Source organism: Ceratina calcarata, unplaced genomic scaffold (genome assembly GCF_001652005.2).
Source record: "Ceratina calcarata isolate Rehan_Ccalc_2016 unplaced genomic scaffold, ASM165200v1 scaffold43, whole genome shotgun sequence".
Taxonomy (NCBI): Eukaryota; Metazoa; Arthropoda; class Insecta; order Hymenoptera; family Apidae; genus Ceratina; species Ceratina calcarata.
Window position 1 is genome coordinate 949,956 of NW_017166721.1, and position 25,139 is coordinate 975,094.

At 38.5% G+C, this 25,139-nt stretch overlaps 1 protein-coding gene across 2 annotated transcripts in view; it reads right to left on the reverse strand.

Moving 5' to 3' along the window:
- The window catches only part of Mmp2 (Matrix metalloproteinase 2), a 114,125-nt gene that overhangs the window by 40,111 nt on the left and 48,875 nt on the right, over positions 1 to 25,139 (reverse strand). Inside the window, exons 1-2 of one of the 2 annotated variants that reach the window (XM_026815138.1) lie at positions 24,597 to 24,770; positions 3,358 to 3,416 (exon numbers count right to left, since the gene is read on the reverse strand). The exons of the other annotated variant lie outside the window; for it this stretch is intronic. Coding sequence (XP_026670939.1) covers positions 3,358 to 3,416; positions 24,597 to 24,626 — 89 coding nt within the window. The 5' untranslated portion in view covers positions 24,627 to 24,770. Of the gene's footprint in view, positions 1 to 3,357; positions 3,417 to 24,596; positions 24,771 to 25,139 lie in introns of those variants that run through there. 2 annotated transcript variants of the gene reach the window in all.

Genomic DNA, 25,139 nt, shown 5'->3' on the forward strand with positions numbered 1-25,139 from the left:
ATTGCCCTTCACTCTGATTTATGTATTTCGTTTTAATTCGTCAGGTACATTGTAAATTACTCGTTCGAGATTTTGCCTAAGCAATCACAGAAATTCGATCTCAATAAATAATAGTTAAATTCAATAAAGGAGAAACCCGACGTATCGGTCGGAATAATAGAGAGAGTCGAGAGAATCTTTCTCGATTCACCCGTTTGACGAAACAAATGATAAATTGATCGAGAGCGATGGACGGACAATCGGGCCAGATAAATGGAACGGACGGGCAAGTAGATAAAGTGATCGATGCGAGAATTGATGAACCGGATGAGTGACAGGTCGTTATGTACCGAACCTTCCGTACGGATCTCGTAAAATCGCGAATTAATTTTTCTCCTGGAAACGAGAGCTGCCAATTCCGCCGTGATTTACCGACAAACGATCCGTTTATTGCCCTTGTCGGACCATACAACCCATGAAAAATTAAGCTTAAGTTATTTTAAAATAAATCGCCAGTGACGTCACTTCATTATTTTTGTATTGCACACTCATCCTTAATTTGTCAATATTTCCTATTACTATTAATTCAGTAAACGTTTGTTATTCTAATGAGGTAAGAAAATTGAGTGAATGCCTCTTGCGAAATGTTCCTCGTGAAAATAAGGGAAAGAAAGCGAAGAAGAAACGTTTAACTTTGAAACGGTTTAAAAATCAATTTATAATGGTGAGACTGTTACCAGAGGTGGCTAGAAAATGAAATCCTGTCCGCGTTAACGAGACGCAACGCTTTCGTTCTAGCTTGAAACTTCCTACCCGGAGCTGCCTTCGAGACTTTTCTACGACACCGACGTTTATATTTTTCGGGATAATTCTCTTCTCGGAACCTCATTACGGAAAACGCTATTTCGAATTAATTGTACAACTTCCAGATACCCTCCTCTTCGTTCTGTTTTCAAACTTTAATCGAACGAACTGAAACGATACGAGGGACAACATGAACAATTAATTTAAGAAAAATATAATTGATCTTCAACGAGTATAACATTTGTATTATACAGAAGATTAATAAAAATGACTAAAAATTACATTTTATATCCGTTTCGCTTTTCTGGATTATCACGAAAAATATCTTTCTCCATAGTTGCTATAATGTTAGACGTAATTTCGTTTGATTTCAAATAAACTGCTGCTGTTATGAAGGTACTTTACCGATGTTTACAGAGAACAGGAAAGCTTTTCTTAAAATGTGTTCAACAGCTTTCGCAAGGATCGCAATTTTTCTTCTCTTAATTCTCTTCCAACTCACTTACTGCTGAGTATTTCCAAACATATTTCTCTCTCGATTCGAGCTTATTCGTTAACCCTCTTAGTAATTGAAGTAACTGTTTTCAAAAAATAAATGAAACTTATAAATGAATTTTTATATAATATTTGTTGATCCACCTTAACAAATATTATAATCATGTTACATAATATAGTTCGTTTTAAAGATACGTAACAAACAATTTCTATAGAATAATAAAAAAATATAAAAAAAAGTTAAAATTGTTTTTGATACATGGCAATTTTATCAAAAAATCATTCATTTAACAGATATCAGAATATTGATAACAGAGGAGGATAACGAGACCTGACATTTAAAATCAGTATAAAATAATTGCATTTATCTGAAGAAGAACATGTTCAGTTTAATTGAAACGAATCAAACAAATATTGTAATTTTCTCGATCGAACGAATTCAAAACTGGGAAAGCCAATGCACGAACAATTCCAACGGACGTATTTAATATTATATAACGACATGATTTTCATCAATATTGACGCTTCACGAGGTAAAATTGTACGATGTTTGGCTTCGTGTTAAGATCAATTTCTGTCTGGCGCAGTGTATGGGTGTTTGCAGGAAAAATGTACCAAGTTTCGACGATAGAAAGAAGAGACGGAGTCGCGCGTGTTTTAAAGTTACGATGGTTCAGGAGTGCCGGGGCACACGGTTCTCGCGCGCGGAAATAAACAAGTTTTCTCGGGAATGGAAAAAGAAAGCGCCGATGGAAAAGTCCAGAGAACAAACACGTTGTCTAAACGGATAAATTGCCGACGACGATTGTTTCCTTTTGCCACAGCGTTGCACCGAATCGCTGCACGAAACCATCATTAAACTTTTCCTCTCGATGTTCGCGTTACTTCACGATTTATTTAACAGCATTTTGCTAGCTCGCAACTAATTCATTTCGAATTGATCATCGAACTATGTTGTATGAAACTTTCATGACGTTTGAAATTCGTAATGATCGGATGGATCGCAGCGTAGGGGGTTGAAACGTCTGGATGATGCCTCGCCATCGCTTCAACGCTTCTCGTTGTCTCGACGTCGACGGGATTGGATTAAACGAGTGGAAAGGATTACGAAAATCGATTTTCTTCGAGCACTAAAACTTTGGCTATTATATTCCACGGGAGAATAATTAATTTAACGACGCCGAGTACCTAGCTAACTAGCTGGCTGGTTGACTGGCTGGCTCGTACGCAGAGTTCCAACGAAGAAAACAACAACCGTGCAAAATTAATGGCTGGAGGAAAGTTGGCGCGGCCGATTGAACGTAATTCGCGCGAAAATAATCCTGCCAGAATTTTTGCTCCAATTCTTTGATCTGTGTATATAACATTAAATTCGGAAAAGAGTCTTCGGATTAATTAAGGTATAATTGAAACGTGTCGATGATTTTATCAGAAAGTTCAAATTCCAGAAACAAACTATAAAATTTAACACAATTCTCGCGTCAAGTCGCGTCAACTTGGCAAATAGAGTGCAGTACACTTTTTATCAGTTTCTATGGGCTAAAAGCTGACCGAGTGCAAGGGTTAAAACCGTGGGGCGTGCTCCGAACATTACAGCACATTTGGTGTACGCAGGTAGGTGGATAGGTACATCGGGAGACCCGATGGAATCTCGTTCAATTAGCGCAATTAACCGTTCGCGAGAGCGTAGGTGACACTCGAGTGCCGCGTAAAAACACGAAATCGGATTAACCGTCGCCGAAAGGACCATTAGGGGTGGATATTAAAAGTTAGCGACGGCTTTAGTTACTGCTATCAAAACGCGCGGTTCTGAAAGGGGCTTGAAAATGGTGCCTCGAACCTATGGACTTTCCAGACCAACGGTAATGAAATTCACTGGCAAAGAAAAACGCTTTTGTCCAATTCACTCGCATTTTCCCATAATTGTTCGGGGATAATAAAATTTCAAAAGAATTTATATCATCTAAATGGAGTCGCTGTGAAAGAAATATTTTGTATCCTCTTTTCATTTGTTGTTTAACGTTAGGAGATTCATTGACCGATTAATTAAATCCGTTTCTATAGTAGGATGTGTGGTACTCACAATGAATTGGCGGAGAATATTCAATTTTATTCGCAACTTCAATTGACCCACTTACCTGAAACAAAAGGATACGAAATTGTATATGACGTCCAATTATACGATATGAAATAAAATGGAATCTAAACTATTGTACAATTTGCATAAAAAGAATAAACGCCCTTCTGATTCTAACGAAACCAGATTATTCCCAATAAAATTTCTTATTGATTCAATCCCCTTACACTTTACGAGATTCTTTACAGATATTCTGTATACTTCATGATTTCTTTCCGAAAAGAAACTTCTTTAAATTATAAACTGTTTAAGTATAATTAATATTCTGAATGCACTTAATAAACAATTATTGCGAACTAACAGAACTCTTTACAAGATAAACGTATCATGCATGAATAAAATAAACTTCGTCCGATCTAAGTAGCTCAGTCTCTACATAAACGCATGTAAAAGCTTGTAAACCTTTGAACAAGCATCAAAAAAGACCAAGAAAATCCGACGATGACGTCGTCGAACGGTTCGTCTTTTACTAAATCCCACTTGTCCTCCTGGGTTTTCAGATTTCATCGAGCTTCTCGATTTATGTTTGCATTCACGAGCCATTGAACCGTTCAGCAGAACGAAAATAGTCGGAGAAATGTGATTTAACCAACATATTCACAAGTAATATTGGAATATAATGATAAAATATTATCGCAGGATTAACCCCTTGACATACAATGACGAGTTTGACTCGTCATTCATTCCATTTAATTTGTATGTAAAGTTCCATTTAATTTATATGTCAAGGGGTTAAAAATCTACTGATGTTAAGAATATATAAATTAATAAATATGTACGTCCACTGTGTTCTTGTAATAACAGTAAGAATTATTATAAAATTAATATCCTATTTGATGAAAATCTTTGTGAGGAAAGTAGGACGAGTAGTCGCGCATTTGCTAATTCCTAGATCAGTTGAAATGTTTCGTATGTGCTTAGGGGCAGGCGTTGCGAATTCTTGAAATAGTTGGCAGTAAATTGCAGAAATTGGCCGCGGCCGTTAACGAGCGGCGAGTGTCTAGATAACAGTTTACGATCTGCCCTGCCATAGATCTCTCTCGGCTGACGTTAAAGTTATAACATTAATTATAGACAGTTACTCACTTTAATGTTCGCACGCTACAATAGGCATCCCACCGATCGCGTTCGCATTCATGCATCTACGTGAATTGTCATTGATTGTTCATCATTTAGTACTCGTGTCCCACATATCATGTCGAACTATGTATTAGAAAGAACCAATATTACTTCGTCACTGCAATGTAGATTTCGACATGAAATTCTTTAACCTGTTATATGTAAATCAGTTCAAAATGCATTTAAACACGTATGAAGATATTTGCGACGCGTAGGAATGACGAACGAAGTGATAGACTGATGAAAACGTTTTACGGAAAGCGTACATTTTAAATAATGAGAATAGTACAGTTAAGAAACGGATCCCCTCAAAGTTTCTCGTTTATCAGAAAGATGCTGCGTCATGGCTTTAGAATAACGTCTCTACCCCCGGTGCTCCGGATCCACCGTCTGCGTTTCGGTGACGCGAGAGTCCTCTCCTGTTCCCCCTTCGTCACCGCAGGCCGCACCCTCGAACGTACTCGTGGAAATGCAAGTGCAAGACGTTCCCATCTGTATGCGTATCCACTGCATCGTCCGGTTGAATATACTACTTTACTTTGGCCTCCCTCGTGTCAAGAGAGGGTGGTGCAGGCACTTCTCGAGAGAGTTCTCTCGTACAGAGAGAAAGAGAGAGAGAGAGAGAGAGAGAGAGAGAGATCTTGCCAGAGGGTGCAGCTAAGCAAGGGCAAGGGCATGCAAACAAAAGATACCAAAGGGAGAAAGCCATCGAGACTCTTGCATAAAGAACGTGCAACTGGAGATACGGCCGAGACAGATGGGAGACGTGGCAGCAAAACAGGAAGACGTCGAGGCTAGCCTCTGCTTCCTTCCTTCATTGCATCCCATTCTGTTTTCATCCCTTTCTTCTTTTTCCTTTGTAACGTTCTTCTATCCTTTTCAAATTTCGATTTTACATGTATAGTACACAGAATCACGCAACGAATCGTAATTCATTTTTATAAAACTTTTCGATGGAATCAGTGGACTTTCTGTTATTTAACCAGTTAACTGTGTCGATCATTTTGCAAAGTGCGCCCCAGTGTGTGTCGCGATAATCAAGCGATGACGGATATAGTTAGCTCTCAGGAAGTTAGAAATCCAACTCAAATTATCTATAATTTTCATTTGTTTATTTCATTTCGTCCTGACCCCGTAACATTCTAAACATATTAAAATTTACGAATATAATTTAGTTTTCGCCAGAATTACAATTTAAATATCAAATTGTAACAAAATTTTACGCATGACGGATATAGCCGTCATAAGACAAAATTCTGTCATTCTTCCATGACGGATATAGTCGTCAAACACACTTAACTGGTTAAATGTTCTACATGTATACATCTTACAAACCAAATCAATTTCGTTTGCAAATAGGATGTTAAATCTGAGCGTGAAATTAATGGTGTATCGAGGATCGCCTTGGTATATTACGTGTAACGATCGGTGCGTCGAGTAATCGAGGAATCCTAATTAACAAGATGAGAGAGCCCGGAGGCTTCGGTGGGAAATCACGAGGAGCCGCGGCGCCGTGATTCGTTCGAATTTCCTGAGGCATTCTAAGAAGCGTCGAGACTCTGTGTTGCCTATAATCTATCAGACGATACTCGTGATCGCTTAATGAATTGGCTTAAACGTTCTGATCCGATTTCATGACTTGCTCTCACTCGACTTCCTTGCTTCTCGTACGTTTCTCTTCGTTCCAGGCTTTATACGTTGGTTAGAATGTTGTCGATGTTTGTAAAAAATTGTTCAACGATAAAAAGAATATTATATTTTATACTATACAATTATGAGAAAAGTGAATCTGCAGAAATGATGAATGCATACGACGAATCAGAAGCTGAATGTATATTTCAATGTTTAAACAATTAAACAAATGTTTATATTAAATACGTCTCATAAAATAGTACTATGGGTCTAATAAATCTTTTATTTTACGCAAACATCCACAGTCTAATAATGAGAAAACGAAAAGTTATCCGTGAGACCTGAATAACAAGAATTGACGATATTTTCAGTGATACGAGTCAGCAATAAAGGAAACGAGAGAGTATTTTCACCAAATCCAGTCGCCTCAGTCATTTTTACCCGCGTGACGATTTTGTTTTCCTGTTAACATTTTCACGCTATCCGCAGAGCGCGTGTCTGTGTAAGTCAGAGTGCGGGTTAAGAGAGAAATTTCTCGTCGGGGAGACAATTTTCCACGGGGAATAGTGCGGCCGCAGCGTTCGCCCATCCCCCGGCAACATTTTCAACGGCCGTTGCGGACGCGCCGGTTTACGACACGAGAGAACACGAAACGGCCATAGACACGACGAATAATTGGAATTTTCTCACGGATAATATTATAAATTCCGCGAATTTCGACGATGTAACTCGGTCACGGTGTTAGATGGTTTTCGGAACGGGGGTATTAAATTGTATCTAACTCGCGTCGACGTTTCATAATATCGTTACTTCCGCCGGTTTTATTGTTCGACCGTTACTCCGCAGTTGTTCTTTCTCTTTTGCCTCTGGGTACAGCGAACGTACATTTCTAACGCTTATATTCGCGTTATACAGTGTCTTAAAAAATTAAGTGCATTTATTAATTTTTCCTTTTTTAACCATTATCTTTTGAGACATAATTAATTTGATGCATCTCCGAATGAAACAATGGTCAATAATTATTTCCACTTACGTATTAATAAACTCTTTTAATTCTTAATTACTTCTAATCACTTTTCAAAGAATATTAATCTGACGAATACTAAGAACGATAAACAGGATACGGTATAATAACAGGCTATCCACTTCTTGATAACGCAGGGTAAAAATAACGTGAAAGAAAACAGCAATCACCGTCTCCTATTCATGATTAATTAAAATCGTAACTGGATAGCGTGATCGTGAATTCGCAGCACGGCATTTAACCGCGTTAGTCATTATCCCGCGTGCTGCATCCAATTTCTCCTGTAATCACGTCAATATAGAGGAGGTGTACGCGGAATCTAATTCTGGCCAGGTTGGAGGCGGTTCGGTAACGTATCAGAGGGAGGGACTGAGAGAGAGAGAGAGAGAGAGAGAGAGAGAGAGAGAGAGAGCGGGTGAGACTAGGCAATCGAATCGCTCACGCTGGGTCAAGTGGATATACGACTATACGTACTTAATTGAACGCAGAATTTACACCCACCACCCCCACCCTCTTCATAGACGTCAAACTGTTTGTAAAAGCCAGCGCGCTGTTTTGTCAGCTGACGCGATTAACAGACTTGTAGTTGATATGCACGTTCGATAAACTTAAAGGGATTGAATCAGGAAGTTGTTTATTTAAAAAGTGCAGGAATTCTATAATATTCAATATAAACGTGCAAGCAGTTTACTATCAGTCCTTATTCGTGATTCTATACACAAAGTGGATAATTTATATACACACATTTTTCTGTGCACGTCCCAGGGAAAAAGAGGATATTAAACGTGCATGCTATCTCGTGTTACGCAGGACAATATGCTTCACCCTGTCATGTCACGAAGGAAGCCGTCCTGTCGGTCGTGCTGGTAGATACACGGTAATTCGAGAATACACGCCACTTTTGCATTCAATGCCGCGCGGCGCCCGTTTGCGGAATTGCGAATTGAAAATTCGAGGCTCGTTCTGGCAGAGCCTCAAATATTGACAAAGATGTTTGGCATCGGGAAGAGGCGCGTTTGGCATGAACGAAGCATCGGGCAAAGGGGCCACGCGTATCGCTTTTAACCAGTTTGGAACGGGTCCACGATTCCGAATCGTCCCGAAGTGTCTATGTACTTACTACGGCTTCGCCGAGTCCTGTACTAAGGGGAAAGAATACGACTAACTAGCCTCTCGTTTCCCACTAGTCGAATCGCTACTCCACTCAAAGCAGTCTTCAAATGCCAATCTTCAGTCTTTAAATGCTGACTGGAATAAAATCTTCACCACTCAGCGTTCCGCTTACTTCATAAAATTCTACATAGTCATTTTAGAATACTTTCGAGCTAAGTATTGCTAAGAATAAACTAATCTTGTATTCTATAATGAGATATAAATCAATATTTCATAATTAGAAATTTTTAAATAAATTAGTACCAACAAGTCAGAATTTGCATTATTTTAAATATCGTTTAATAGTATCACTGTTTCTTATTATTTTACTAACTTCTGCATTTATATTATTAGACGTACAATAACGCGTATGAAAAATGTCGAGGTACGTTCAGAAAATAACAAAGCATTTAAGATTCATAAGTTCCTGAGTTCGACGCTCAGCCAGAGGATTACGTCAAGGGATCAAACGATCAAAATAAATGTCAATTAAATTGCGCAACGCAGTAAACACGCTTGCAATTAGAGACTTCATCACTACAACCCGTCGCGACTGTTACACGATGAGAAGGTTCAATTGAAATTGTGTTACCCCTTCCGACAATGCTCTTTATTGCACTTGCATTCTGGTTGGTGGGAACGCAATGGCAGTTTTTAATTATGTTTAAATACTAAAGAATTATTATATGTACTATTATAAATATTACAATACTTCAATTAATACAATTTTTCATTTAATAAATATTGCAATATATAATATTTTTAAACTGTTACCACAAATATTTATTCTAGATAAAAATCTGTATTACTATTTTGACTTCTCGTTTATCGAATTAGAAGTTCTGCCGGACTATCGATTATCAGCGAACGCAAAGTGTGATGAGACTCACAAAGCTGAGTGGCTATCGATTATATCGGCATCGTAAGTCACCGTCGGCCGTCATCGAAAGTCGTCAATTAGTTCGATCGATCGGGTTCGAGACGACGTACAGGCGCCAATCGGCTCTACAGAATAGCCAATTTACTCGTACACGTGATTCCTAATTTTTCTCTCCTCTTTTTTTTTCCCTCTGCCCCGGCCATCCCGACACATCACGGCTCGTTGCACGGCGGTATCACGATCACGGGTTGTGAATTCCGAGTGTCCTCGCAGTTGATTTTAAATCGATGGCAATCAACAGTTCGATGCCGGCTCTTGTCTGTCACGTGTCGTCTTCGCCTCATCGGGGTCAATTCCATCACATCCATCGTGACTCCGACGTCCCATCGATTTACATTCCATTTCGTAACTCAATCTTAATACTCTTCATTATATCAAGATTTATTTTTTACTTGTTAAATAACATTGCTACTGTACTTATAATCGTGCCAATGTTAAGATTCCAGTACTATTTAGAATAATACAAATATAAATGTACTGAATTATTTCAGAAATCTCGAAACCATTCGGATAATCGTGAAAAGATTGTATTCTAATAAAATTACATTATCCTTATCATAAATCAGAAGAATTCAGAGTTGCGAAACAGAACGAGGTTTGATATACGACGATCTGATACACCATGGATTGTACTTGAATCTCATCGACGCGAGAACACAGATCTCGAATTGCCGATTAAATTAGCCAGTCGTTCGAAGGCAGATGTGACCGTCGCATCGGGAAGAGATATCGCCACGGCTGCGATTGGCAATATGATCTCATTGAAGCCTATTACAAACGGGTGAATGGCGTCCTTCCATGCAGCCAAATTGTCTTCAACACGGTCCGCACGGCGGGCCGTGCGGACAGACCACACAAAACCGACAAGAATAAGAACTTAATTGCCCCGCGTCCAAGGCCAAAGTGTGTCTCTCCCGCTGCTGGTTAGACTAAATTGGGTCGTGACCCTGTTCAAAGGGAAACTTCTGCCTGTAAGAAGAATCGGATAGTTCATGGCATCCGTTCCAAGTTCTACTCTTTGTCCGGATCGAACACACTTTTCTTGTTTAAATCACTCTTCTTTTTTCCCCCCCTCTTGTTACGAGATCCTCCAAATGTTTGAGAGTTCGTAATTTTTTATCAGTTCTTTTTAAAAAAATAATATAAACTTAATAAAATAATATGAATGTATAACAAAATATGTAGTATATAATATTTTAATTGTTTTCCTTAATTCATTGTTCTGATTGATTAAATATGATATTCCAATATAAAACTAAAAATGTAAATTAATTATATCGTTAAGGGAAATAAATTTTACTGACACGAAGGAATTTATTTTTAATATGACATTTTATTATAATTCATTACTAATAAATTGTTGAATTACATTTAATTCAGATATTTCCATTACTGAAATCGGTGCGATTGGCTGTGTTTCAGTTCGAACGGGTTGAAAGCGGGGTCGCACGTCACTTCCAGCACTTTTGATCTTCCTTTGATGTAACGGGCGGCGTATGGTCAATAAGAACAGTCTCGTTCGCTCACTCAAAAAGGTTGTGATGACCGCTAGGGCCTGGTACACAGGCAAGCATCACACCCAGGTTGAGTGAGTCCACGCGGCTGCCATCTCCAGAGTACTTCTTCTTCGATGTCCGATCGATTACTCCTATCCCTTCGCTTTAGAAGATATTGAGGACGCTCTTCTCATTTTCCAATTGCGGCTCTTCGATTTCCCGACGAATTAAACGCTCCTTTCTTAGCAAATTGCTCTTGTCCCGCGCTTTACGCTTTGTTGTATTTATGGTATATAATGTTGTATTATAGTATATTTAGGATTTATGCGATATTTCTGCTTACTTTATATTTCACTGCGTTATTAATCATAATTGACGATGTTTCATTACTAATAAATAACAGTCTGTAAAAATGATTACTAAGTATTCGATCAAAATAAGAAAGTGAATAAAAGCATTCAAGAATGATATAAATTCTGACTTAGAATTGGGTGAAAATCTTGAGAGAGAATTGTCGACTTCTTGAAGATATGAGCTTCGATATCGAGCGGGTTAGTAGTGTTAACAGCGCCGGGAACTATCAACGGACGCGGCACGTTGTGAAATGGGCATAGAAATTCCAGGAGCGCGGTAACGCAACAAGACGAGCGATTTCACGTCTACACGAGTCGACGTCTGAATGCCGGCACGTTTCGCCCACTTATTCAACGAACGAACACTTACTGCGCCCCCCGTCCGCGGATCCAATGCCATTTTCAAGATCCACCTCGCCGCAGACCCGATCCCTGCTTAGCTTCGAAACCCCTAAAGCGCGAACAATCGGACGCACGCCCATTCCGACGTAATTTCCGCCCGCGGAAAACGCAGCCGAATTTCAAATACTTATTGCTCGTCAGGGCATCTGACGTTAGTAACTGTCACGGACGATTCCAATTGAAGTCAAGTTCGTTTTTTCTTGCACATTATGCATGCACGGACGATGCGAGTCGGTACGCAGCTCAACGCACGTGCCAAGTATATCGGCGCAATTTCCGTCGACGGGAAAACGCAAAGGAATTTCGTACGTCGAAGCAGACGAAGCGAACGGAATGACGTACATAGGAATAGGCGGAAGTAAGTCCGAAACGAACGAAGGGTAAGGGGATTAACGAACTTGGTTCCCGGTTCCTGAGGGAGCTAAACGAACGAGCTAAGAGGTAATCGAACGGGGACGGAAGACGAAGAAACGACAATGACACCCGGACCCACGGCTGGATTATAAGAACAAGGAAATGAGATTTCTACGATTCGAGAGAGAAAGAGAGAGAGAGAGAGAGAGGAATTGATTGGTCGCAGTTATCGTGGATGGATAGATGAGCGTCTGCGAGAATATCTAATCAAGGAAGTTAATTGCGATGGGCTTAAAGCCTGAATCGACAGTTTCAATAGAAATCTCGAACGTGACGACTGTAAAACTTACAAGTATATGGATAATTGTAAGTCTTTCGAACTAAATGAGAAATTTACAATCGAAGAGGTAGCGTAAGGATATATTTAAAATAATCGTTATTCACTTAAATAATCTTTTTATAATACAGCGCTGTAAACGCAGCCTTGTTCCAGTCAATTGTAGCAGCAGATTAAACAACTTGCACACTTTGTGGAAAATTTTACCACAATAGAATCGAATGGTGAATTCAGCATCCACGATCGTGGAACGCGAGAAACACAAAGAGGAGGAAAATCGATTCCGCGGTGACGAAATAAACGAACAGGAAGCGGAGAGGGTCGGATGGAGCGCGTTGCAGCGTCGAAAAGCCGAGGAAAACACGGGGTGACTGGGTACGGCTGAAAAAGAGGACAAGAGTCAGAGGAGAAAGAGGTCAACACGTATTTGTCCACGTTTTGCCTGAAGATAACAAGACCGAGGATAATAGAAGCCGCGAAAGGACGTTTCGTTTGAAATGCCTCTTTAAAAGGCACGGTTAAAACGGATTACGGAGCTCGACGCGGACAGTCCGTTCCTCGGCCCGAGCAGTTTCCAACGGAATATTTAATCGCGAATTAGTTTTGCTTTTTACCTCGGGGATGAATCGTTTTTACAGTTATCCCATAAAATCAGTTTTCCCGAGACCCGTCTTCCATCACTCGAGCCTGATATTAATTCTTCTTTATTGCTCTACTGTTATGGCACCAATGCATGAGTGGACTGCGGATTTATTCTTGTGCAAAATAAAACATTTGCGGTATCAATTCAAATAGAAGTTTCTTCTTCATAATATAAGTATCTTGATACGCGATCGGCTTGTTAGAAATAATTAAAATGGAACTTGTGATCTCAATAAAAGACATTGAAAAATAATTTTGTAAAATCCGGTTAGAAAACAATTGAACGATATTCCACACGGAATTATTCTCTTGAAACGCAGTTGGGGAACAGTTGAGACAACAAAGCGAGTTAGGTTTTCACACGCGTTCTCCTCGTGAATGAGTCAAATTGGGGGAACAAGCATGAATTCAGCCAATCTTGGCCATCCCTCTGCACGGCGACGCAGTCGGCGTCCGGGAAGAAAAGGTGAAATGTAAACGCACTTTTTCCAATTAACGAGACACGACGACGGGCGGGAGACAGACACCGAATCCTGACGAGTTTCGTGCCGGGCGATCGTTACAAAAGCCCCGCAAAGCCTCGTGTGTTCTCCTCGACGAGGTGTCGACTTTCATCGGCGAGGGTGTCCCCTCGTCCAGCACGATTTCAACACCGTCTACCACTACCATCGTTACATCATCACCATATACCTTCACCGTCGCGGTCGTCGTCGTCGTCGTCGTCGTCATCGTCGGGGTATCGCCGTCTGAAAGGGTACTCCCGGTGTCTCCCTTCCTCGAGCACCGAAAGTGCTCCTCGTTGATCACGAAATGCAACACCGCTGCGTTGCACCCGGCAATGTGGAAGAAAAAGGGGGAAGAGCAAGGAAGGAAAAGGGACTCCCTGTAGAACCCTTAGAAATGTCACGCCCAGGGAGATACGTCGTCGTCGTCGTCTGCTGTCAGTCAGGTTGGGCTCATTTCGTGGCGACAACGCCTGTTTTCTAGGCCTGCCGGAGTTACCGGATGAATTTTAATTAATGACGTTCAACTCGTGACCCTTTTCACGCTCATTTAAATCAATCCTTTAAAACCCTCGATCTGCAGTCGCGACGGGGGACTTCGGAGGGAGCGAAAGAATGGCGAGAATCATTCCAGGGGGTCGATTTCATTCCTTAGTTGTCGAGGGATTAATGGTTATTCATGGCACGCTGTTCTAATTGGTCTAGTGTTCACGCCTTGTTTCGGGAATAACGCGTAATCGATATCGACACGTGACGAACGCTAAAAGACAGGAACTTTAATTAGCTTCAAGAAGATAGCCTGCTTCATAGATTATAGTTTTTCATCTGTTAATTATGAGTTTAATTCTCTCTATCTCTGGATGCAGCATGAATTTTTTAGTCCAGCATGTTGAAATCGTATATTTCTATTGATAAGTATAAAAAAAACCTTCAGAGACACGAAGAAACACGAAGGTTTTACTGTTTACCGCAGATATGATTGCAGTCTATCGATCTGGACGCGGGTAAACTTCCGTCGCCTGCCAGCAATAAGAAAAAAAGTGGCTTGATCGACGTTCGAGACGGTGAAAAAAAAAAAAGAGAAAGAGAAATTCGTTAGTCGCGCGAAATCGACTTGCATTGACATAGAAGAGTTTAATGATCGCCGCAGCGCGGTAATTAACGTAATACTCGTTAAAGGCAGTCTTGGAAGATTTCAGAAGCTACTGCTAGCACACACGACCGACTCTTTCATGGTCTGCAAAATATCTAGACAGAACTAACGATCAAAAGAGAGACCAGGAATTATGAGACGTCGACGCAAAGAATGGACTTTTTTATTCGAGATTTCGGAATTAATGACGATTCACAATATTTTTCCAAACATCGTACCGCACAAATATTTTTGTCTATCGAACACGTTCTTAAGTCATCTATTCTCTTACATTTAAAAGACGTCAAATATTTTTTCATTTCTTCACCCACTTTAAAAAAAATACAATTTATAGAAGAAAAAATATTATACTAACGTACATACTAGTTATCAAAATTAAATTTTGAGAGGCAGCACTGGTTTGTTTAAGGAATTCTAATGTTCTCCAATAACTAAGTATCGTTGTGATAAGAAATAAATTTTAGAGTTCAATTTCTACTACCAAGAACAAGTAATAGTAATAGAAGTAAAACTGAATAATCGAAACAAATTAATTAAAAGCAAATGCTAAACAAATTCGATAAACCATGAAATCGTGGAGCAGCAGTAGAGGACGCAGGTTTATTAACGAAGGCAGCGGTCGTACAATTTAACAAAATGAAGTCGGTTGAAATTCGTTCGCGGCTGGCTGCGGGAGCTAATCGAATCGGAGGTCAGAAAACGAGGGGAGAGTGCGTGTCTAATGGACGCGCACGACTGAAAGCTCGGCACGAAGTGGCACATGAGAGGCGTCTAAATTGACGGTCGCACAGGCGTGCCACGGATACCCGAGCAGAGATCGCGAGGAGCCAGATTCACCTGGGCAGGAAAAGGGAACGGGAACCAGCCGGTGCGGTGGTGGCCGCAACGCGAAGCGACGAAGGCACGCGATATAACGAACGACTAAATTAAATTGAAAGCCCTCTCTCGCGCCACGTCGCGCCGCGCACCGCGCCGGCGAGACGACCCTTCGCGGCTAACGTAGGCTTTCAACTAATTAGGTCGTCTACCCGCAAGGAGATACCTCCTTGTCATCTGACACGTGTGCACTTCGTTCTCTAGCCTTACTAGAAAGAATTATGACGGGCTGAGAAACAAGCAAACCTGCGTACACACTTGTATCACAGCCTCGTTGCGTACGCGCTTTACGCACCGATGTTCGTAACTCTTACGAGGTACTGCAAGACGTACTGAGTGAATTAATAAGAAATATCATCAACAGTAAAACTCAATGATTCTATTCAAAAACCTTGTAAAATTTAATTGCAGAGATCTATTAATTTCATAAGCTCGTTGCGTACGCGCTTTACGCACCGACGTTCGTAACTCTTACGAGGTACTGCAAGACGTACTGAGTGAATTCAATAAGAAATATCATCAACAGTAAAACTTAATGATTCTATTCAAAAACCTTGTAAAATTTAATTGCAGAGATCTATTAATTTCATAAGCTCCATCAAATCTACGTCTTCTAATGAAACGGGAGGATAATCATTTATTTCATACGATGCAGTATCATATGTTAAATATAAAATCGTAACATTCAATAAGAAATTACAATATTAAAAAGTTAAACAAGTAAATATTGACGATTCTACATAAAAAGCAACACTGTACATAAATTATTTACGGAAAGAATGGAAAGTAATTGGAAGAGAGAAAATTTTTATAATTCTCTACGACCAATGCCCGTTCGCAAATAATAATGTAAATCGAACCGATCGGCAGTGCGATAATAAATTCGAGTTCTACTGCCACGCGTTGCGTAATACAAATTTGTTAAGGCGTGAAAATATCGAATGATACGGACGGTGTGGAAAAATGGTAAGGTAAATGAAATGAAATATTATTTTCATTCAACAAACGATACTCGATATCAAGCTTAAAACGAGGATAAGACAGGAGAGAGAGAGAAAGAGAGAGGGGAAAGTGGCGGGGACAGAAAACTCTTCTGTTTGTTAATCTCTTCTTTCCTTCCAGACCAGTGCAGCGCACTCGTAATTATTCCACCCTTCCCCATCGTTTCAACCGGTGGAAAAGAGCTTCTGAAAGACGCGACAGGTATTTTATCCGGCCGTAATACGTCCTTTGTAGATAGAAATGGCAGAAAGAGGCGAGCAGCTTTCAGAAGATTTTACACTCCGCGCAAAAAATGTGTTCACGCTCGAACGATGGCCAATCTCGTCAAGAAAAACTACTTACGATTGATCTGAACTCTGCCATAATCATAAGATGCAACTGTTATTATCAATTTTCAGTAGATATAAACGTAACCAGATTATACATCGATAAGAATAGTCATAGGAGATAACAAATTATAGATAATTATTTATATCAATTTTATCTTCGAGTTTGTTGAGTTAACAAATCTATATTTAGACAAATCTTACTTTCTTTTATGATACGGACTATTTTTAATTACAATGAGTTGTAGATATCGATCGTAAGATGTTTATCACAGGACAAACCATTGTCTAATTTTCATTTGTTCTGGACAAAGAAGGTTTTAATTATTATCAGTACTCGACAACCAGAGCGCGTGGGATGAAGACGGGAATGGGTTGGCGGCGGTAGGGAAAGGGGAAATTAACCCGCGTATCCAATCAAGAGAGACAATTCGTGTTGCATTTACATAAATACATAATTCTCGGGTAAGTCGACCGCCGAGGTTTGGGATTGTTCGCCGCGAAGAGATTGGAAACGTGGATGTCGGAAAGGTCGAGCATTATTTAGTCTTACCTGAAGAATTCAATTAAGATATTATCCGCTCGCTATTACTCTTACGCCCAATTTACACGCCATTCTCATTTACGTGATTAGAAAATCAAGGCCATTAAACAGGAAATCATAATTTTACAATCATTCAGTGTACATAATTAGTTGAATTTTTATATAAAATAAAACGTTTATGTCGATTGAAAAAAATATCCGACAAATATTTCTTTTAATCATTCACATATTGAAACATTTTTAATATTCTGAATTATTTTATATTTCACTGGAATTTTATCGCATGCAATAAATATCCTTACGATGTTTAAACTGAAAAATTTATTTATTTAGAATTATGTACTGGATATATACTTCAGCTCACGAAGCACTTGTCCTTTCTATGTAGTTTCGAGAAAGATTAATGGCATCCCAATACTAATTCATCGATGAAAAACTTAACTAAGATGAATTGAACCCAGTAATTGATTGAACGTCGCCTACAACGTGCACCGTTCAGCACGATATCCACTTACATCTTCTATATCGATAAGTTATATACATTTACTTTTTAAAGCTGTCTACTGAAGAAACTGTTTTACATCTCACTTGTGAAGATAAAGCGAACATTTGAGCAAATTCTTTATGAAGATCAATAAAGAAATGAAACCTAAATAGCATGCATACGAATATATTTTAAGCAATAGTAAATATTAAATTATTCGTAACATCTCACCAAGATTGGAAACCGATAGAATGTAATCAGTACAGTTTAACTGTATCAACAGAATTATTACATAGTTTGACCAAGAATGAATAAAACAGTTGGTATGCAGCATTAATCAATTACTCGGCAATTAGCAGTAAAATGAATTCTGATTGAATGGAAAACATCGATCTGTTTAAAACGTTCAACCAATTAAGATCGTTGCTCGCGTAATTATTAAGTGGTACAAGTGTATCAACTGTGCTCCGACGTACGTACAAACTGTACTTCTGATACTTCGAAATTAATTTCAATTTACTGCCTCAATTTTAAACAGGAGGTCTATGGGAACAGTTCTGGGTTTTCAGCCAGACTTATCTTTATTCCAGTACAAAGACAAATTTCAAGTCTGTCTAATGGGTTTTTAAAAATGGAAAATTGCATTTGGCACGAGTTCAGGTGTACAGAAATTTCGTAAAATTATACATAATTAAGGGGCTAAAATCTTCCAATTTAGATAGTGTATAATTTTTAATTTGGAATACTTGTCAGGTTTTTTAATAGACTATAAGCACATATGTGATGATAGGACGTAGAGCGATGCAACGCTCGCTGTAGTGACACGATACGACATGATCGAAGTAAATACAACTCGACGATGAAGGAAGAAAATTGAAAACGCCGCGGGATCGGTAATTGTAACGTAGGATGAACATAACGTAACGACGTACAGTCTATATACTCTCTGCCGAATAAAATGCACGTAACCCCGTTCCGTATCGTAAAATCTGTTTCGTAGTCTGTATTCGCCGCAGCCGAATTAAATTGAGATTTCCATCGAACCGGAAATCACGTCCAAGAAAGATTCACCTTCGATTTTGGACCGTTTCCAACCACCGGCAGATTTCAATATCGTTCACCAAAAGAAAGAATCGAACGAAAAAAAAATATGGGGCGTTAGTTATTATATTTTGAAATAAATTGGCGAGTCAATACTTGGCCGAAGGCAAATCGCGTGAAACGTTAAAATCTAAAGAATTATTGTAATATATTATATTTGCCGATTTCAGTCTCACATCAGTCCTTTTAAACATTTTCCCTTGCAACGTTTTTCGAACGATTCATTGGAGTTTACTTTAAAAAGACTTTGAAGTCAAACATTTTGGGGATTGCTTCGTATTCGTATAAATGCGATGGCCACCCCTCGACGATATATATACGTATAGAACGTAGAAACTCGCAAGCTTCGATTCTCGTTTCCCAACTCTCTCTCTCTCTCTCTCTCTCTCTCTACACTCTAGAGAATTATCGAGCGCCGTTCGAACTTCACCCTCTTTGGTGATACCTGACGAGTTTTAATGGGATTCCTACCAGAGATTGACTTTCGTGATTTCTTGTGAGAAGCCCGCGTGCTCCCTGCGATTATATTCGTCCTTGCCTCGCGAAAAGTTACTGTTTAAGGAAAACAGCGGCGATAATGGGAAACTATGAAACAAGTGCTAAATCGCGTGTCCCTTATTTTTCGCTTATAACATGTAAATGTCCCTTTACAAAACGTGTGAATTATGGATGTAATCGAACTGCTTCAACAAAAATGAACATCTTGCAGTGCGACAAAAATTGGATAAAAAAAATTGATATCAAGTTTTGCACCAACTATTATTATAGAACGTAAAACGAGACGAATCATAAAAATTGAATGTATCGCAGAATGCATTCGAGTTATGGGATACTTTTTTACGGTTTCGCAAAAATGAGAATCGTTTCAAAAGTATCGCGAATATGCGGCGCATCAAGAGAGATGCATTAGAAATTCACGGTATTTAGGTCAGTCACGGCCAATCGATTGCGTCCGAATGGCACATCATGGCCACACTTCGCAATCATATTGCCGTGTGTAGCTTTATAAGAACGTCTAAATAATGCCGTGTGCATCATCCTGGAAATAACCGACCGCCATTCCCCGCATTGCTTCCCTGACTATGGATTCAAAATCGGAAGCCTAGCCGGCCATGATTCATGCATCCATGGAACCTGTCTGCGTTTTTTCTTTTTTCCCATCGTGCATGGAAAAGCTTTCCCCCCTAATGATTTTTCTTCGCATTTCGCGGCAGCCAGCCTCTTTTCTGATTTCACCAGGCAGCAAATCATTTCAAATTTAAGGCGATCAATCGGAATTATTAAAGATTTTTAGTATTTCTAGTTTTCCTGAACTAAAATCAGTTTCCTATTTCATTCACTCGTCCATTACGGCCAAAGAATCACAACAAATCTGCACTTACCAGGGACAAAAAGCGAAACAAATTTGCGATCAGTTAAATATAATAAAAGAAAGAAATTCGCGGACGAAAAATTGCAGTGGAAATGGAACGATTCAAGCCGTTCCATTATCCCACCGAGATTCTCGGTGACGTTATTTTCTCTTATGCGGCAGTAGGTGCCTACAGTAGGGTATTCCGTTCGAATTTCCGCTTTGAGAAAGTGGTATTTTCAGCTAAGAACGATTCTTAGAGCCTTCCCACGTGAAACAACGATCCATAAGCGGCGACCATCCTCGCAGATTCGAGCTGAACCGAACGAACGTTGGAAAAATACGATTTTCCATACGGAGAAGAGGCTTCCACTTCACCGTTTCTCATCGTCGGCCCTCAAGAGACAATGGCAAGCGTAAATATGAGAGCGAGCGCATTTATGAACGCCGATATGGCCAATACCTATTCATCCGCGTATGTAAAGACTGCAATTTCAATCTGTCGCCTCCTATCTTCATACTGCCGATTTATAAATATTTTAATCAGCACCGATCGTTTAACTGGAAGAATGTTACCAATCGCGAATTCACAGAAATATACTCGTGCGACAAAAAATTGCTATAAATGCGCAATTCTAACTAATTAGAAGATAAATCGTTATCGAAGAGAGAGGAAGGAACAGAACGGCGGTCGTGAGACTGCGGGGAATTATTTAATCTAGATAGCCGTTATCTTGTGCAACATGCAGTATAAACAGTGGTAAATAAATACTAGTTGTGAATTTTATACATTCACAGAGAAGTTGAATGCGTAGAAAATAAAACGGATATAGGGGAATAGGTTTAATACCACTGATTGGAAATATCATCTAAAACTAATTTCATTCAACGAGCAAATCTCTACACGTTACACGTAACTGAAATATCTCGTAGGAAATGAATTAGACGATCATTTTCCTTTTTAAAATCACGTTTCTATCCGTTTCTCATAATCTTTTCCTCTTAAAGCTATTATTTGTGATGTCGATTTAAGACAACAAAGAGGTTCCACTTATCCTTAAACAAAAATAACTTTTCATATTACGTCTTTCATATTCCTCACATTTTCACACATACATTCTTTATATATACTGCATGTTGTTTCTACAAATGCATAAAATCGAGTGATTAAAATTTTCAGAATGCTCCTGGTACTTATCGTTTTCATTTTTAATCAAGAACTTCTTGACAGATTTAGAGTTCACAGTTATTGCGAAAACACGAGGGCAGAATAAGCTAAATGAAATTAGACTAATAAGTCGGCGTATGGTTTGTTCTCTTATAAAGCGGAGGCCAAACTTTGCGACGAGATCACGATTGCAACGTGGCCGTGTGTACTACGTGCACATTGTACGTGTACGCGGTTCTTGCTTTTTTCCGCGAGAAAATTAAGATACGGTCCGCCGGAAAACAGAGCGTTGAAAAAACGATGGTAGATACGCAGAGAATATTGCGCGCATACGTGTCAGTTAGAAACGTAAAAGCGAAGAGGATGAGTAGCACACTCGATGGAACATTTTTATTCGACCCTGGAGGGAAGCCAGGGGAGTAAAAAAAAGGGTCTTCCAGGGGAAACGAATAAAACACAGATAGTGGTTTTACGTGAAATCCGACTGAAACGAATTGTTCCGGATAGAGAACGACCGAATAGTTTCCAATCTTTTTTAAACACCGACAAACTTTCATTCCAGGACGCAACGCGTTTGTCATCATCTCTTTCTCTTTGTTTCGAATCAGGAATTAACGTTCGAGCGCACTGCACTTTTATTGCGAGGAATCGATGTGACGTACAAAATAAATAAACTCTGTTGAGATTTTACTATCTTTACACTGCCGATTAGTAGAAAGTATCTGCATCAAATATGGAGTAACGTAAAACTACGCAGAATACCGGAAGTTCAGTGTATATTACGATAATTATATGCTACAAGAAAATTTTATATAAAATTGCAAACTGATATCATAAATCTTTTTCCCATAAAAATCCGTATTTTAATTATCTTCCATTATCTTTGCTTTTATTACTTCCTAAGTACAAAGATGAAGTGCATCTATAATGCAGGTATTAAAGTGCATCTGTGCAAAATTATTATAGGCTCTCTTCTTAATTAAAAGTATAAAAAATACCTCCACAGGAATCCTTCATAAGGAAACAGTTCTCTCTTGTTTAATACTCGATACAAAATAATTCAAGAAAGAGGTTTTATGTATTTGCACACATTATAACATTATATTTTGCACACAATATAAAATACTCTTCTCTTCGTACTAAAGTTAATAATAAAAGCTGAAACTTCGAGGAAGGCAAATAACAGCAGATTGTAATCGAATGGCTACGAATGCAGTACAACTCGGGGAAGAATAAAACGCAGGAAACCACAAACACAACATGTAATTATTACCATTACACGAGTTCGTTCGATGAACAATATTGGAAAACTTGGTAATTGGATGCAAACATTGATCGATGAATAATCAATGCAATCAGTCGTCATAAAATTACTGCATCAGCAGTAAATATCCTGAGCGAAGTTTTAGTATACACGAACATTGTCATATAACTTGAATATTTATCAGATGAATGAGATGGTTACTCGTTTGTATTGTAATTCAGGGAAATTCGATTTTATGGAATAATTAGCAAGATTTGTAATAACAATAATAAAAAATATCTGCAATACGATTGAGCAAATTCTCTGTTGTACAGAATAATTTAAATTATTTTAAATATTCTTGTTGATCACTATATATCCCTTTCCATGATCCCGTGTTATAATAAAAAATCGACTTTAGCTTTAGAATCAACAGCGGAGTAGTTACATAAGAAAAGAATTATCGTGGAGGATATCTACGAGAATCACTTTGCAGTTTCAACTTTCTTCGAGAGATTATGCCGACGACAAAAGTAGAGTTTTTTGAGGGGCGGAAGTTGTGGCGGCGCGAGATCCGAAACGGAAGGGCAAAAGTGGAACAATGAAGACGTCCTCGCGATTGTTTCTGCCAGCCATTTCAAAAACAAAACTCGCTCCAGACAATATGATTTTCGAAATAAATACTACATTAAATTACATTTAAATAACAGAAGAAGAGATGCTTCATTCTATTCAGAGTCTCGAATAAGCTTCTACGAACTAACTAGAAATACTATTCATCTTTCAACATTTTATATTTGTTCACATAATATCATGCAAGTATTATACATATGTTTAGATCTTGAAATAACAGAATTCCCTCGTCAATAAATAATACAAAATAATTCTTTACTTTATTTTATTTTATATATTAAATTATTATTAAATTGTAGGTTTCATGCATTTATATAAAACTGCATCTATGAAAAATACATATAAGTATGCAAGGGCATAATATCAAACGTGGAACACATTAGATATTACTTCAAAAATATAAAATAAGTCGATATTAAAAATACTTCAAGCTGCATAAAAACCTGGAGTTTAATCATCGTACAGAATAATATCTTCCAAAGTATGCTAATTTTATTATAGAGAACATGTCTGGAACTTTCCGGATATTGACGGATTCTCCTCATGCGTATACCGAATTTCCGTGAGCGATAGATCTTGCCAAGCAAAAATTCGCGAAACTACTCGATATTCGGAGAGTCTTTCGATAATTTCTCAAGCGCACCGTCAACTTCCTTCCGCACACACGCGCTCTCCAAACGCCAATATTTTCCTCGACAGGCTTCTCTAGCAGAACTTTGCAATTCGCCCGATTCCACGAGAATCGTTTCAACAGTTCGTTATTTCTTCCCTAACATTACTGTTGAATTCTACAGCTTCATGTGTTCGTAAGAAATTTTAATGTAAACGAATCTGTCATCTTATAATAATATATTAAAAAGAATGAAGAATTATTACTATTAAAAAGATATTTCACGTATTTTTGATATACAGCATATTAAAGGGTATGAAGAATTCAATTATTGATATTAAAAAAATTATCACAAATTTCAATTATTTCATTCTCTAATCATTCGTTTTTCAATTCGAGTGAAACTGGTGATGTAGATTCTAATACCGTAACAAATACACGTTATGTAATAGAATTCTTTTTTGAACTTACTATTTATAGGATTTAATATCACAAAACAAGATTTGTGTACATAATTCCGACTACATAAATAAACACTATCTAATCTTGCAATTGTAGAGAATAATTATAAACTACGACTTGAAGACTCAAGATAAAGCAAGAATTCTCAACTAAGTACATATTTCAATAATTCATAAACACCCTCTGACACTAATAGTAAAAATTATAAAATTTTCATACAGCATAGATTTTTAAAAAGAAAAAAAGTTGAAATTGAAGTAAATTGGAAACTTGCCATGAGGACGATCGGACGACGCTGATCCATAGTGTTCTTCCGGGTAGATCGTTTCACTGAATTTATGGTGTACGGGAAACCCCTTCGTCGTCACCAAAGAATTTGTAAGGGACAGAGAACATCGCCAGTACGACATTCACGAAACGAGACGCGGCGGGATACTGAGGCAAAGCCAGACCTACGCTGGCTCTGTCTACTCGAATCGGGGGTGGGAGAAGGTTTCAACGCACGCGCTCTGATATTCCGAGACGAAATTAATAGAAGATTGATGAGATTAAAAAGAACGAATTGATTTTGTTCAAATGAAATTTTTTCACAATATCGATCAAGCGTACGCAGCGAGACAATTATCGAAAAGTTTTGTTTTAACTTGTTTTAATAACGAGAAGTAAGGATGTATAGGCTATAACTTAAACAATGCTAGCATGTTGAATTTGTTATTATAGATTCCTATTACTATTAAAAAGCTAGATGCAGAATTTTAAATCAATTCATGGGTTTTTTGAAAAATTATAGTGACTTAAAATTTGCATGTACTCTTAT